The following is a 15,784-nucleotide window of genomic DNA, read 5'->3' as shown; positions in this document are numbered from 1 at the left end:
TGTTAAGTCTACTTGGTCCACTAATTATAATTAATACCTCTTTCCAAGTGTACAACTAATTACAGTTACATTCCACCAAGGAATGCACTCTCAGGTGCCCCAGGAGGTAGAACGAAGAATAGAGTGGAGGGCAGCACCGGATCAGGTGTCATGAAAACGGAGGAGGGCTCGAGGGAGAGGCAGAGGGGAGAGGTCGGAAAGAGTAGCATGTAGGGTGAATAGGTTTCAGTCAGTTTTGGCAAACTGACACCTAAGGAAGGAGAGGGGGAGGGTAAAAAGGTGACAAGGATGGGGAAATGGTCACTGTTATGGAGGTCAAGAACCAGCCACGTGAAATCTAAGTAAAGAGATAACGAGCAGAGAGAAAGATCAAAACAGGAAAGGGTCCGAGTGCGGGAGTCCACATGAGTGGGTTCACCAGAACTGAGAAGACACGGGGAAGAAGAGAGGACAAATGGTTTGAGAAGGCGGCCCAGTGTGTTTGTCTGAGCATCACCCCAGAGGGTATGTTGACAGTTGAAATCACCCAACAGGAGCACAGGCTCTGGTAAGGAGTCCAACAGGTGCTTAAGATCAGGAAGAGAAAGTTGGACATTTGGGAGGAGATAAATGGAACAGACCGTATATCATTTACTCACAAAGATATGGGCTGCAGAGCATTGGATAGGCGACTGAAAAAGTAGGGGGACGAATGGAATATCAGTACGAATCAAAAGTGCAATAGGGTTATAGGCCCCAGCAAAAGCTGGGGGGAGGGGGGGAGAGAAAGGAATAACCACGAAAGTGACCAGGCGGAGCACCAAGCATCGACTTCTGGAGATATATACAAAGCGGTAAAAACTGCGTTATCAGAAGCTGGAGTTCATGGAAGTTAGCATAAAATCCACGAATATTCCATTGAAGAATAGACATTGTCAAAGGGAGAGAGAACAGCAACAGAAAACAATGACGAAACAAAGGCAAAGACAAACACAGCATACTAAAGAAGATCAGGATCAGAATCAGTGAAATCAGGGTTTGGGGGCATGGGTAAATTTAGCAGGATGAAGGAGTTAAGGGAGCAGGAGAACGGACCAGAGACGGACGGACAGGGTCCGGAGCAGGAGGCAATGGAGAGGGGCAATCAAAGGAGGCAGGGGGAAGGGGGCAGAAACAAGGAAGTGCACCTCAGCAAGGGCAACCGAGACAATCGAGGACTAAAGGAACCTGAATAGCTGGACTCGGGACTGGGGGCCCGACCACCGAAATGGGAGGGGATGCAGTGATAGAGCCGAAGGTAGAGGGTGGGGAAGAAAGCGATGACTTCTTGTCTGCCGGAAAGGAAGGAGAGAAGCCAGGCTTACATTTCTAACTTTAAGAGACAGGTGTGCCAGCAACAACGTACTGGGCGACAACCCCTATTGTCTCAACAAGAGAAGGAGAACGGGAATGAACAACATGAAGATTGCTGGGAGGATGATGGACAACAGCCTCAACAAACAGGTAGCATGGAGGGCCAAGAGACAGGGAAAAGGGCTGGGAAGAAGGATCGGGGGGAGGTGGGAAAGAAGACACAGGAGACATGGTAGACTGGGAAGAAAGAAGGGAAACACCAGATGGAGAACCAGGAGGAAGACTCTGTGGTTCAGAATGTAATGGAACAGGGGAGGAGACAGTGGGCGTGTCTGGTTCTAAGGCCTGGAAACAGTTGTGAGAGTGAGAAAGGAGGGAAGGACGAGGAGAGGTGGAGTGCAACACACGAGCATATGATATGCTAGTGAAAAAGGAGAGACCGTGGACTTGGTGTCTCGCCTCAGGAAAAGGCAAATGATCGAGGTGATTCAAATTGAGGATGGCTTTCTTAAATTTGTAGTATATACACGCGCGGGAGAAGGTAGGATGGGCGCCACCGCAATTGAGGCAGTGAACCTGAGAAGAAGAGCGCTCTGTCTTAGAGTGACCTGAGGCCCCACAACATGGGGCATAGAGAAACTGCACTTCAATGATTCACAAGGTCCCTACATGGTGCCCATCTGCACGTACAACACCCAAAAAGGGGCAAGAGAGGGGGGCAAAGGCAACCCTCACCGGTCCCAAGGAAATGTATGTGAGCCCCTTACCATGGAGGAGGTCCATTCTGAAAGTTGGGTGGTAAAGCCGAGAGATGAAATTCCCCTTCTATTATGTCCTCTCATCCCCATGTTTCTCTGATGCCAATGATGTCGGTATTTTCAGCCTCAGCATAGCACATAATGAGTCCAATTTATTTACATCTGGCATTTGCGTAGAAACAATTTAAACTCCTGACGTTGCTCCTGGGGGGATCAGAGATTATTCATGCATTTAGCACATTCCTGTTCTGTACATTGTCGCTTTGGTTCTGCACCTGTTTGTCATCTGAGATATAAAGATTTAGTTTGGCCTGGTTGGGTGAAGGACTATGTCCTCTCCTCCTCCTACTACTACTATCCAGATCACCTGCCCTCTCCTGATCTTTAGCTTTGCATATTTGTATTGTACATTATACAGTCTTCTACCTTTTAGCTTTAGCATATTTAACACCATAACCTCTCCTCGAAGCTCATGTTTTTCAGTTCCAAAAAACATTTAATATCATGTTTCTGCATCTTTTTCCAGTTTACTAATGTGCTTTTTAAGATAAATGGCACCTTACAACCGCACCATATTCCAATTTTGGTCCCACAGGTCGTAAAGCATTTGTGTGTGTGTGTGTACTCACCTAGTTGTGTTTGTGGGGGTTGAGCTCTGGCTCTTTGGTCCCGCCTCTCAACCGTCAATCAACAGGTGTACAGATTCCTGAGCCTATTGGGCTCTATCATATCTACACCTGAAACTGTGTATGGAGTCAGCCTCCACCACATCACTTCCTAATGCATTCCATTTGTCAACCACTCTGACACTAAAAAGTTCTTTCTAATATCTCTGTGGCTCATTTGGGCACTCAGTTTCCACTTGTGTCCCCTTGTGCGTGTGCCCCTTGTGTTAAATAGCCTGTCTTTATCTTTATCAATTCCCTTCAGAATCTTGAATGTGGTGATCATGTCCCCCCTAACTCTTCTGTCTTCCAGCGAAGTGAGGTTTATCCCGTAGTCTCTCCTCGTAGCTCATACCTCTCAGCTCGGGTACTAGTCTGGTGGCAAACCTTTGAACCTTTTCCAGTTTAGTCTTATCCTTGACTAGATATAGACTCCATGCTGGGGCTGCATACTCCAGGATTGGCCTGACATATGTGGTATACAAAGTTCTGAATGATTCTTTACACAAGTTTCTGAATGCCGTTCGTATGTTGGCCAGCCTGGCATATGCCGCTGATGTTATCCTCTTGATATGTGCTACAGGAGACAGGTCTGGCGTGATATCAACCCCCAAGTCTTTTTCTTTCTCTGACTCCTGAAGAATTTCCTCTCCCAGATGATAACTTGTATCTGGCCTCCTGCTCCCTACACCTATCTTCATTACATTTGGTTGGGTTAAACTCTAACAACCATTTGTTCGACCATTCCTTCAGCTTGTCTAGGTCTTCTTGAAGCCTCAAACAGTCCTGTTCTGTCTTAATCCTTCTCATAATTTTGGCATCGTCCGCAAACATTGAGGGAAATGAATCGATACCCTCCGAGAGATCATTTACATATATCAGAAACAAGATAGGACCGAGTACAGAGCCCTGTGGGACTCCACTTGTGACTTCACGCCACTCGGAGGTTTCACCCCTCACCGTAACTCTCTGCTTCCTATTGCTTAGGTACTCCCTTATCCACTGGAGCACCTTACCAGCTACACCTGCCTGTCTCTCCAGCTTATGTACCAGCCTCGTATGTGTATTATTCATGTGTATGAATATGTATATTATGTATTCTCTCATGTGTATTATACATATATAAAACGCTAAACTGTAATGCCAATCCTGACCTCAAAAGCTTCATAGAAGGTTGTAACAGAACCCATGAGCACCACACCAGAAATAAATACAGTTTTGATATTCCTAGAGTACGACTTAATCAAAGTAGAAATGCTCTACAAATCAAGGGACCCAGATTGTGGAATGACCTTCCCAACCATGTTAAAGACTGTACCTCTCTCAACCAGTTTAAGATAAAAACGAAGCTATACCTAATAAATTCCCTGTAACTTACCTTGCCCCTCTATTGTCAACCAATGTCTGTTTTTTTTAAGAGCGCTGTTTGTCGACAGAATTGTATTTGTGCTGCTTTTTCAGCTATGTTTTCATTCCATGTTTTCATTTTACTCTTTATGCTCAATTAGTATTAAGCTTTAGTCATTTAAGTTTTTCATGCCCGAAACGCTTTGCGTAATAGTGGCTTTAGGCATTGTATGTACTAGCCCTATCTATAAATCCATCACTCTTTGTAAAATCTCTTGTATGTATGTACCTTACCTAAATAAACATTTGATTTGATTTGATTTATGCGGTACTGTGTCAAAGGCTTTCCGACAATCCAAGAAAATGCAGTCCGCCCAGCCCTCTCTTTCTTGCTTAATCTTTGTCACCTGGTCGTAGAATTCTATTACGCCAGTCAAGCAAGATTTACCCTCCCTGAACCCATGTTGGCGATTTGTCACGAAGTCCCTTCTCTCCAGATGTGTTACCAGGTTTTTTCTCACGATCTTCTCCATCACCTTACATGGTATACAAGTCAAGGACACTGGCCTGTAGTTCAGTGCCTCTTGCCTGTCGCCCTGTGTGTGTGTGTGTGTGTGTGTGTGTGTGTGTGTGTGTGTGTGTGTGTGTGTGTGTGTGTGTGTGTGTGTGTGTGTGTGTGTGTGTGTGTGTGTGTGTTTGTTTTGGTTGTTGGGGGAGGAGCATTGGAGATAACGGTGTCTGATTGGCTGGATAGGCATATTTAAGCCAAGCACTGGGCTAGACCTGGCAACACACCCTCAGTGCTGGCTGGGACACCGAAGCGAACGTTACTCTTTAACCGAAAAAGTGTACAAGATAGTGTAAAGACACACGTGCTAGCAGATAAATTTACGTGACATCTCACGTCCTAAGCACTTCATTGGAGTTTAGGACTTAGTCCAAAAGAAAACTTGAATAATGAGCGACTTAGTGACAGTTTTATTTGTTGGGGTGATAATCTGGGTACTTAAGAAATGCTGGTCAGACTTCAGACGTAGGTTAGTTCTCCATCTTGACGAGTATGGGATGTTCTTGATCTCTTCCTGATAGATCAGTTCCAATCCCGGACAGGAGAGAAATGGTCGGCCACATTGCTTTTCACCTACTGGCTCTGTTCACCTAGTAGTAAATAGGTGCCCAAGAGTCAAGGCAACTGTTGTACTCTGAGTTTACCTGAGAGCCACTAACACTTGTGGCCGCGACGAGGGACAGGAAGCCGGCGGCTTGTCGAATGCCCCCCCCCCCCCATTTGCCGTGATGATCTTTTCCAGCTGTACTTTAAATGTTAAAAGTTTTTTGGCATTTACGGCTTCGGCGGGTAGGCGGTTCCATGTGTTCATAACCCTGTGGGTGAAGAAGCATCTGTTCGCAGTCCTACATTCTGGTTTATTGAGCTTGAAACCGTTGCTCCTTGTTTGTGTTACATCTGACCTTTAGAAGAAATTGTCCGGATCAACATCCTCAACTTCAATATTTTAAGTTTTAATAAGATCAGCTCTGTCATGCCTGGTTTGCAGTGTTGTTAGCCCTGTGGCCCTCAACGTTCCTGATATGTGAGTTGACTTGGCACTCACTTAATTGTGCTTGCGGGGGTTGAGCTCCGGCTCTTTGCCCCTGCCTCTCAACTGTCAATCAACTTGTGAACAGGTTCCTGAGCCTACTGGGCTCTATCACATTTTAAACTGTGTATGGAGTCTGCTTCCACCACATCACTTCCTAATGCATTCCATGTATTAACTTCTATGACACTGAAAACATTCCTTCTCTGGCCGTGATCGTATAGTGGTTAGTACACTGCGTTGTGGGAAAAATCCTTCTGACGTCTCTGTGACTCATTTGGATACTCAATTTTCATCTGTTCCCTTTTGTGTGAGAACCATCCCTGTTAAATTATGTCTTTATCTACCTTGTCAATTCCCTTGAGAATTTTGTATGTGGTACTCGTGTCTCCTCTAACTCTTCCAGTCTTCCAAATAAAAAAACTAGTTGAGTAAGATCATTAATACACAGTTATATCAGTATTGTTGCTTCCTGGAACTAACATGCATTGGTCAATGGGCCTTCTACGGTTTCATCTTGTTCTGATGTTCACCTCACTTGTATATCTCCCCCCACCCCTATCACTGAATTCTAATATTACCAGGAATACTGATATTCCTGGACCTCGAGGAAGCCTTAGAACTGGCTAGCACCCCAGCTATTCTCTGCTGCATCATCGACAAAGAGGTCAAAGGCAACCTGCTCTCCTCGACCAAAAACTGTCTCATAAACAAAGAAGCAAGAGTGAAACTTCATGATACAGTCTTTGAATACAAAATACAAGAAAATGGTACACTGTAAGTTTAGGGGGCATTCTCAGCCTGAGGGCGAGATTGCTCTTTTCAACGGTTTAATGGAAAGAATAATGAGGCTGAAACCCCGACACTACTGGCTGTTAAATTATGCGGACGACTTTGTCATTATCATAAAAGGAAGAGAAGAAGCGCTCCTTGCACCCAAATGCTTAGACTGCATCAGTGAAGAGGCAAAGCAGATTGATATAAGTCAACCCCCACCAAGACAAAAGCCATGCCCATAAATATAGGGAAGCCCAACAACAAACTCAAAGTACATTGTCAACCAATTGAATGGGTGGACACTTATCAGTATCTAGGATTAATCCTGGACACACGTCAATTTGGTTGCTGAGGTCACTTAGTTGAGAGAGAGAACTGCGGCCCGGACTGCAATCCTCAGATCGCTAACCTTCCTCTCCGGAGGAGCCAATCTGCAAGTCCTTCACACATATTATGTACAGGCAGTAAGATCGGTGATCGACTATGCAGCACCTGCACTCACAAACCTACCACAATAACAGCGGAAAAAGCTTGAAGTTGCACAAAACAATGCTGTGAGAGCTGCCCTGTGAGCCCCTATGTGGACCAGGCTTGAAACTCTAAAACCGGAAAAGGGTTTGCCCTCTCTTCAAGAAAGAATATCTCAAATAACAGCTACAATTATCAGTAATATAACTGATTCCCCTTATCCAGTCCCAGTACGACAGGCCTTGGTGATTGGACTTGGCCGAAACAACGGAAACTCTTGGCCTGCCAGAGCGGGAGAAGTCCTAAACAGACTACAATTAAAAAAACATGATTCTTGATAGAGGAGGTGATCATCCACACCCAAACTACACTTGTTCCCCACTGTGGGAGAAACCTACCTTCAAAAGAGTAATAGAGTTCTTCCGATGAAAAGGGCTGCCTCGGATCCAACAATCCTAAGGCGCATCATAAAAAAGTAAATGTATAGAATTGCAGTAGCAGGAGGCACCCACATTTTCACAGACGGATCGGTGGACACAGAATATGAGCGTGCTGGCGCTGCTCTTTGCACGGACAGTGAACAGACATATTGGAGACTGAGAAGACCAGTATTATCAATCCAAACTAAGCTGTTTGCCATAAGAACATAAGAACAAAGGTAACTGCAGAAGGCCTATTGGCCCATACGAGGCAGCTCCTATCTATAACCACCCAATCCCACTCATATACTTGTCCAACCCGCACTTGAAACAATCGAGGGACCCCACCTCCACCACGTTACGCGGCAATTGGTTCCACAAATCAACAACCCTGTTACTGAACCAGTATTTACCCAAGTCTTTCCTAAATCTAAACTTATCCAATTTATACCCATTGTTTCGTGTTCTGTCTTGTGTTGATACTTTTAATACCCTATTAATATCCCCTTTGTTATGTCCATTCACCCACTTGTAAACCTCTATCATGTCACCCCTAACTCTTCGCCTTTCCAGTGAATGCAACTTAAGCTTTGTTAATCTTTCTTCATATGAAAGATTTCTAATTTGGGGAATTAACTTAGTCATCCTACGCTGGACACGTTCAAGTGAATTTATATCAATCTTATATCTTGAGGCCACCAAGTTTGTCCAACTTGGTGGCCTCAAGATATAAGATTGATATAAATTCACTTGAACGTGTCCAGCGTAGGATGACTAAGTTAATTAATCTAGGTTAAATATCCCAAAAGGATATTTACGGGGAAATCCACAGGGAAATAGCAGTTCGGTTATTTAGACTACGTCTAGGTTACAGATGCAAATGGGAAATTGGTGAACCCAGAGATTGGGAATGCATCTTCTGCCAAACGATCCCAGAAAAGCCGCTACTTCACTATCTCCTGGAATGTGAAGCAACCATCGACCTTAGAAGAGCTTTAAGAGTCCATGAATCTTCCAGTAACCACCCTGAAGCCATCAACTCTGCCACTCTTCTAGTCAAAAAAGGTGTCCAGTAGCTGGACACCCTCATCAATACTGTCAAGCAGTATCCTCCCCTGCGCTATTAGCCACACAGTAAGGACTGACGATTTTAAAGCGAACTCAGCACGCAGTATATCCTTTCACGACCAAAGATTCATTCACTCAAAAATTCTACCACTTACGGGCTATTCATGCCTGTATGCCTGTGCCACCTCTTGGGTGGCTTAATTTTCATCAATCAATCAATCATTGTAATATTTACCCTTCTAATGGATTGATTACTACGAAAGGACTTGAGGGATTTCCTGTCTCATTTTACTTTGTGGTCAGACACTCATATTATTCATCAAGTGTTAATTTTTTTCATGACTTAAATGGATATATATAATTATATACATGATGTCTGTCCCCGACAAAAAGAATTATATAGTGTGCCATCAAAAAAATTGGTAAGGTATCACACGAGATAAAAGAAAAAAGTAGCTATTTTGGGCCCAAAAGTCATCACGGAGGTGTTAGTCTAACAGGGTTGTTCTAACCAAGCCAAAATCAAGCATACCTTTACCTTCAAGGAAATAAAGTAGTCGTTTATTTATATAAGTCTCTGGTGCGCCCCCACCTGGATTATTGCATCCAGGCATAGGAGACCTCATCTTCAGAAAGCTGCTCTGGAGAAGGTGCAACACCGAGCAACAAAAATCATACCTGAGCTTAAGCATCTCACATATCAGGAACGGTCGAGGGCCACAGGGCTAACAACATTGCAAACCAGGCATGACAGGGCGAATCCCATCGACACCTTTAAAATACTGAACAAAAGGTCAGATGTAACACGAAGGAGGAGCAATGGGTTCAAGCTCAACAAACCACACTGTAGGACAGAAAACAGGAGATGCTTTTTCACCCACCGGGTTGTAAACCCGTGGAACCGCCTACCCACCGAAGCCGTAAACGCCCAAACTCTGCTGGGTTTTAAAATACAGCTCGAAAAGATCAGGGCAAATGGGGGGATCTTTGACTAGCCGCCGGCTTCCTGTCCCTCAGGTAAATTCAGGTAACCAAGGGTTGACTGCAGTTGTGTGCGCGTAATAAAGTCGGGAAGGGAAGCGGAACTATCGGGAGAACGCACCAAGCCATTACTACTATATAGCACTCGGAAGGGTTGTGGATAGCGATTAGTGACCAAAAGGTCAGATGTAACACGATGGGGAATGGGGAAAGAAATGGTGCCTAACAACTTGGACGGTCAGGGACTGAACAAGTGAGACTTTCGGTCTACCGTCCAGTCCAAGTGGTTGGGCAATGAGGTTGGGAATGCTTAGGAATACTTATGCACCCTCGACCCACCCTGCTTGTTTGTGTCAATGTCTGAGCTTGTGTCTACCTCCCTCCCTTCCCCTCTCTATCTATATCTGAATTTCGCTCTCCCTCTCTCCTCACCGCCTTCCCGACTCGTTTCTCCGCTCCTCCCTTGCGTTCCTCTCTCCTTACTCCCCTTCTTCCTGTGTGTGACCCCTCCTTCTTGCAGCTATACCGCCACCCACCACTTCTGGCCTCCCGCAGGTACTTCGCAGCGTTCATGAACTACCGTAGAGTAAGGTACGTGGACCTGCTTTTTTGTTAATGTTATATGGCAAACACAATTTGGATATTTATTGATTTTTACTGTTTGAACATGTAGACCTATCATTCAGATATCTATGGTAGCAATATAAGTTTTTAGTTCATCAATATAAATCCACAATTTGGGGCAAGTAGGCACCAATTACTGAATACTTACATACATACATTTAAGGCGAGTGATATGGAGCATGATCTAGTGCATGAGCCATACTAGTAAATAATTGTTCAGGAAAACTTTATCTTTAACAAAACCAGTTTTAGGCAACTTTGTAACTTCATCATCTGGTTGTGCGTTGAACTCTTCAGGATTCTTAAGCTTTACAAATGTAAGATTCCGTGAATCATTTGCATAATTCTTGCGCTGATAGTCTATCATCAATGTAATGGCATCATCACACCGTTGGTGCAGGTTTCCAGCATAATGAAAAATGCTACTTATTGCTACCAAATTCGACGAGGGCAGTTACCCCCGATCAAGTTTTTCAGTTTCACCCGACTGTCAGAGATTGAACCACGTACGTACGTACGTGTGTAATTACCTAAGTGTTGTTACAGGATGAGAGCTACGCTCGTGGTTTCCCGTCTTCCCAGCACTCTGTCATATAACGCTTTGAAACTACTGACGGTCTTGGCCTATACTACTTTCTCACCTAACTTGTTCCAATCGTCTACCACTCTGTTTGCGAAAGTGAATTTTCTTATATTTCTTCGGCATCTGTGTTTAGCTAGTTTAAATCTATGACCTCTTGTTCTTAAAGTTCCAGGTCTCAGGAAATCTTCCCTATCGATTTTATCAATTCCTGTTACTATTTTGTATGTAGTGATCATATCACCTCTTTTTCTTCTGTCTTCTAGTTTTGGCATATTTAATGCCTCTAACCTCTCCTCGTAGCTCTTGCCCTTCAGTTCTGGGAGCCACTTAGTAGCATGTCTTAGCACCTTTTCCAGTTTGTTGATGTGCTTCTTAAGATATGGCCACCACACAATCGCTGCATATTCTAGCTTTGGCCTAACAAAAGTCGTGAACAATTTCTTTAGTATATCGCCATCCATGTATTTAAAAGTAATTCTGAAGAATTTTTACGTTGTGTGGGGTCTATGTTCTCCTATTCCACATTCCATAACATGGCATGTGTGCCGCTAGGCTAGGGCAGGTGTGCTACTCGCTCAAACTAATCAACAAGGTAAAACGCCTAGAGAAACAGGCATATGGCATTGAGATCTTGCTTTATATAGGTCGTGTCTGATTATTTAAAATATTTTTGAACATTTGTTATATAATTTCTTCTAAATTTACATATCTTTTTGCACTCTATCACTTAGTAACGGTGGGTGTGCAAATAATTTTGCTGACAGTTTACATTTGCTTAGGTCTACATCAGCAGATAAGGAAAATTCCCAGATACTTACAGCCTAGTCTAAGCCGAGCAGCAGTAACATAAAGGAATCTGCTGACTTTATTGGATGATCCATAGATACGTGGACTTCTTACATGGTAGAATGTTGATAGAGGGAAATACTAGTGTCGATTTTACTTTGCCTAATAACTACAAGGTTTTGTTTATGTTCTTAGCGCAATATTGCTCTCAGACTTCCTACAGGCGCACTATATATTTACGGTGTACAATTTACTATTATTTAAACAATACAAATGAAAAATATTTTTTCCCTGGCATATCAATCACCCTATCCAAAAATAGGCAATCCAAGGTTATAATCAACTCCTCTGAAGGCAGATGCTTTGGCTAACTCATCACCTCTTATCATACCTTCGGAGGCCATTATAAAATGGAACCACATGAAATGGACTCTATTACTATCAATTTTATTAATAGTAAAATTAATATTACAGTATTTTCTTTTATTTGTTTAGCTTCAGACACGAGCATGTTACAATTATGTCTTAAAGAGTTGAGGGCAATTAAGTTAGTTTTGTTCATTTATTATGCACCCCATACCCATCTTGTGAGCGGTAGTGAAAAGTGTTACAGAGGCACATAATGGGCTCAGGGACAGAATCCCACAATTCATTTAGCTATTAAGGATGATAAAAAGTCACTAACTTTAAATGTATGAAGTTTGGAGGCTTGTACACATTTCAGTGCAAGAAGTAAGGCAAATAGTTCGATTTGAAGGGTAGAGGCCCCATTCAAAATATAAATCACCACCTGTTGTCAGGATAACTACACTTCTAGCTGAACCGTGGGGCGGTATAGGTTTGAGAAAGTGTATATGGTTTGAGAAAGAGAATGCTCTGTACAGGACAGAGCATTAATATGGCTTAAGGCGTTGAGCTTTGCCTCAAGGCGAAGCTTGGGTTGATCTTTAATTTGCTTCTTGTGTGGAATGGGAGGGATTAAAACTGGAAAGGGTGTAATCTCCAACGGTGCAGGAAAGTGCCGTTGTCTTTTTTGGTACAAATTAGAAATTAGATACATTCTGAGTTCAGTTCCAATTTTAGTTGTCCATTTGGAACAATGTTGACCTTCAATAAAGAAATTCTCGTGGAGGGTTTCTGACAAGGGTAAGGATGAGTTAGCCTAAGCATTTTCATACCAATTTGACAGTTAATTTCAGTATCGCGATCAATGTTGCTCGGAGTATTAAGTTCCGTTTTCATGTTAAGTATATTTGTGGTACGAGGGCACCAAAGGATTATTCTCAAGGCTTCGTTCTGCTATTTTTCAAGCCTCAAGTTATATTCTTTTGAGAATTCTGACATTGGCACCATAGCCCGAGTGATAACCCGCAACAGCCTTGAAAGTTCCGAGTCTCTCTTTATACGGATGACAGAGTCTGATCACAACAGGACCCCAAGGTAATTGAATCTGTTTGCGTAGTTAAGTTGGGAGCCATCATCGCTGCATCTTGCCAACAGCTCCCTGCCTGGGTGGACGCCAATTTAGTATATTTGTTTTCTCTGCTGAGATGACTAAACCTGGATCCTGACATGAGTCTAATACAGAGTTAAGAGTGTCTGCATGTTAGCATACTCAGTGGAAAATCCTAGAATCATCTGCAAATGATACAGTACAATAGTTTGTATCCTTGTATATGTCTGATACGAGGATGAGAGAAAGTACCAGAGCAAGTAGGATACAGTCCCTGAAAGAACAATTTTTAAAATTAAATTGAGTTTTGGGGATTTTAGTTTGTGGGTCAACTTACCCTTGGTCCTGTGATGGCCCACTTAACTCACTCAATGGTACTTCAGCCAGGACATGGACGTCAGGATAGAGACGATGAAGAAGGACGTGTTCTCCACCCTTGGAACGGTGGTGTCCCACGACCCAGAGCTCAGGAAGCATAATGCTATCAAGATCCTCGAAATTGGCGTCGGTACAGGTGAGTATAAACAGCTGCCCTACTGATGGTTGCGTCAATTTTTCTTAGTTTGTATTTTATGACTATTATTAATCGATCTCTTCATTACCAGAAATCTCATGAATATACCTATATTTTTTTGTTTGCTGCTTTGTTTTCGGGCACACTTATTAGGCTAGTTTTGATTGGTGAAGCTTTCTCAACTATTGCATATGGTCGTGCAATGAAGCTTCTTTTCCCAGGACAAACTTTTTTTTTTTTTTTTTTTGCAGGGATATTCCTGCGCGGGCCCTAAGCCTCTGACTGGGCCAGTAAGTGTTGCTTGTTTCTGTTTTACTTGGGCGGAGTATGAGTATTTTGTCCCACGTGTTTAACATTATCTGCTCTGTTGAATCTAAGTTGAAATCTTAATGGGTTTGTAACTCTGCACTGTGTTAGATAATGTTCCAGTGGTCTGTCGGGCATTTCTCCGCAGTGCTGACATTTCCTCTCATCTTCTGGAACCTGTAAGCCTATTTCCCATGCACATGGGTATCCAAGCCTGATGCGATGTAAGTACTTCTGTTGTTCTGCTGCTACCTTTCATCAAACTAAGTGGTTCGTAGTTGGTTGAATTCTTGTACCAACTCGCAGATCCTGATGTTGCAACTGCTGTGTTGTGGTCACTGTACATCTTTTGCATTGCTCTGTTTCTAATTACTTTCTTAATCTGTGATAGACTCTGTGGTATGTAAATGTCCACATTTCTTCTCTTAGTTGCAAGTTTTGCTGCTTCGTTTGCAATGTTATTTCCTATTATTCCCACATAACTTGGCACCCAATTGATAAGTACCCATCAGCCTTGTCGTTTGAGTGTTTGCATTAATGATATGACATTTGTGATCAGATGGATGTTATCACATGTGTGTTCTTGTTGCAAGGTTTCAATGGCAGTTCTTGAATCTGTATGTATGATAACATGTTGTCTGTGTTCAGCAAGAACATGTTCCAAAGCCTTTTGAATGGCTAGCATCTCTGTAAAGTCGAACACCCAATTGAGTCTCTCCAACTATTTACAGAGTTTCCTGCTTTAACTGCAGCTCCAATTTCTTGTCCCTGCTTGTCTACTAATCCATCTGTGAAGTAAGTGAAGCTGTCAGATGCCAAGTTTGTTTCTATATGCATCTGTGCAATATTACGTAGCAGATGAGGATTTGTCTGGTTCTTTTTTCCTTCAAGAACTATAATCTTAAAGTCTGCTGGCAGAGATTCCCAAGGGTCTTGCATAACAAAGTAAGTAATTATCAAAAGAAGGCACCAAACCGGGAAGGCTATGTAGCACCATCAAATGTGCGGAATAATCAGAGGGCGCTAAATATCACCAAGAATGCCAATACGAGAACAAAAACGCATAAGGCGAACGACAGCAAAAGTATCCGAGTCACCAAGAATTCTATTGAGGGACAGGTGACCGCGAGGGGTGGTTAGAAAGCAAGACACACGCTCGTCCTGGAAGTCAGGACATTCAAGGACATGCACGACTGTAAGAGGGACAATGCAATTAGGACAATAAGGAGCAGGGCAGCGCTCCATCAAGTGACCATGGGTTAAGCGAGTATGGCCAATATGCAACCTCGCCAGAGCCGTTTCCCATCGCCGGTTACGGTGGTAGGACGGCCACAAGGAAACACAACATTTAAGAGTACGTAGTTTGTTACCAGTAACAGACGACCAAGAAGCCTGCCAACGGGTAAGGATGGAGGAATGGATAACCGGGTAAAAGTCGGAATATGGAATGCCTTTACGAGAGATGGGACAAGAGTGGACAGCTTCCTTGGCGGCAGCATCCGCACGCTCATTTAAAGACACACCAATATGGCTGGGAACCCAACAAAACTCAACCGATTTAAATTTACTGTGAACAATAAACAGCCAATACTGGATCTCGACAACTACTGGATGAACCGGATTAAAGGACCCGAGAGCCATGAGGGCACTACGAGAGTCGACAACAACTACAAAGGAAGACTGACAACAAGAAAGCAGGAGACGAAGAGCATAAAGCTCCGCTGTGAAGATGCTAGTCTCCGGAGGTAAGCGACACATTTAAGTGCGATCAGGAAAAACAACAGAGTAGCCAACACCTTCCGCAGACTTAGACCCATCGGTGAAGACAGAAACGGAGCGGGAGTGAGAAAAAAAGTGCTCAAGGAAAAGGTGGTTTAGAACCGTAGGAGGGGTAAAAGCTTTAGTGATGCAGGTCAAGGACGTACAAAACTGCAGAAGGGAGGACGCTTCACGGGGGCAAAGAAGGAACAACATGAGGAGAAACATTAGAAATACAAACGGAAAGAGAATCCTGTAAGCGAGATAACCGGACAGAAAGAGGGAGGTGGTGAAGAGGAACAGGAACCGCAAGAGGGGTAAAAGTTAAAGCACGACAGAGGCGAGAG

General features: G+C 43.4%; 1 protein-coding gene across 1 annotated transcript in view; it reads left to right on the top strand.

The window, feature by feature from the left end:
• The first annotated feature begins 4,860 nt into the window (after positions 1 to 4,860).
• Positions 4,861 to 15,784, top strand: part of LOC123766249 (thiol S-methyltransferase TMT1A) — a 44,256-nt gene continuing 33,332 nt past the window's right edge. Inside the window, 3 exon segments of the mRNA XM_045755291.2 lie at positions 4,861 to 5,139; positions 9,969 to 10,004; positions 13,243 to 13,373. Coding sequence (XP_045611247.2) covers positions 5,060 to 5,139; positions 9,969 to 10,004; positions 13,243 to 13,373 — 247 coding nt within the window. The 5' untranslated portion in view covers positions 4,861 to 5,059.

Source organism: Procambarus clarkii, chromosome 9, assembly GCF_040958095.1.
Source record: "Procambarus clarkii isolate CNS0578487 chromosome 9, FALCON_Pclarkii_2.0, whole genome shotgun sequence".
Taxonomy (NCBI): domain Eukaryota; kingdom Metazoa; phylum Arthropoda; class Malacostraca; order Decapoda; family Cambaridae; genus Procambarus; species Procambarus clarkii.
Note: the sequence above shows the minus strand (reverse complement) of the source record. Positions and strands in the feature narration are given on the sequence as shown.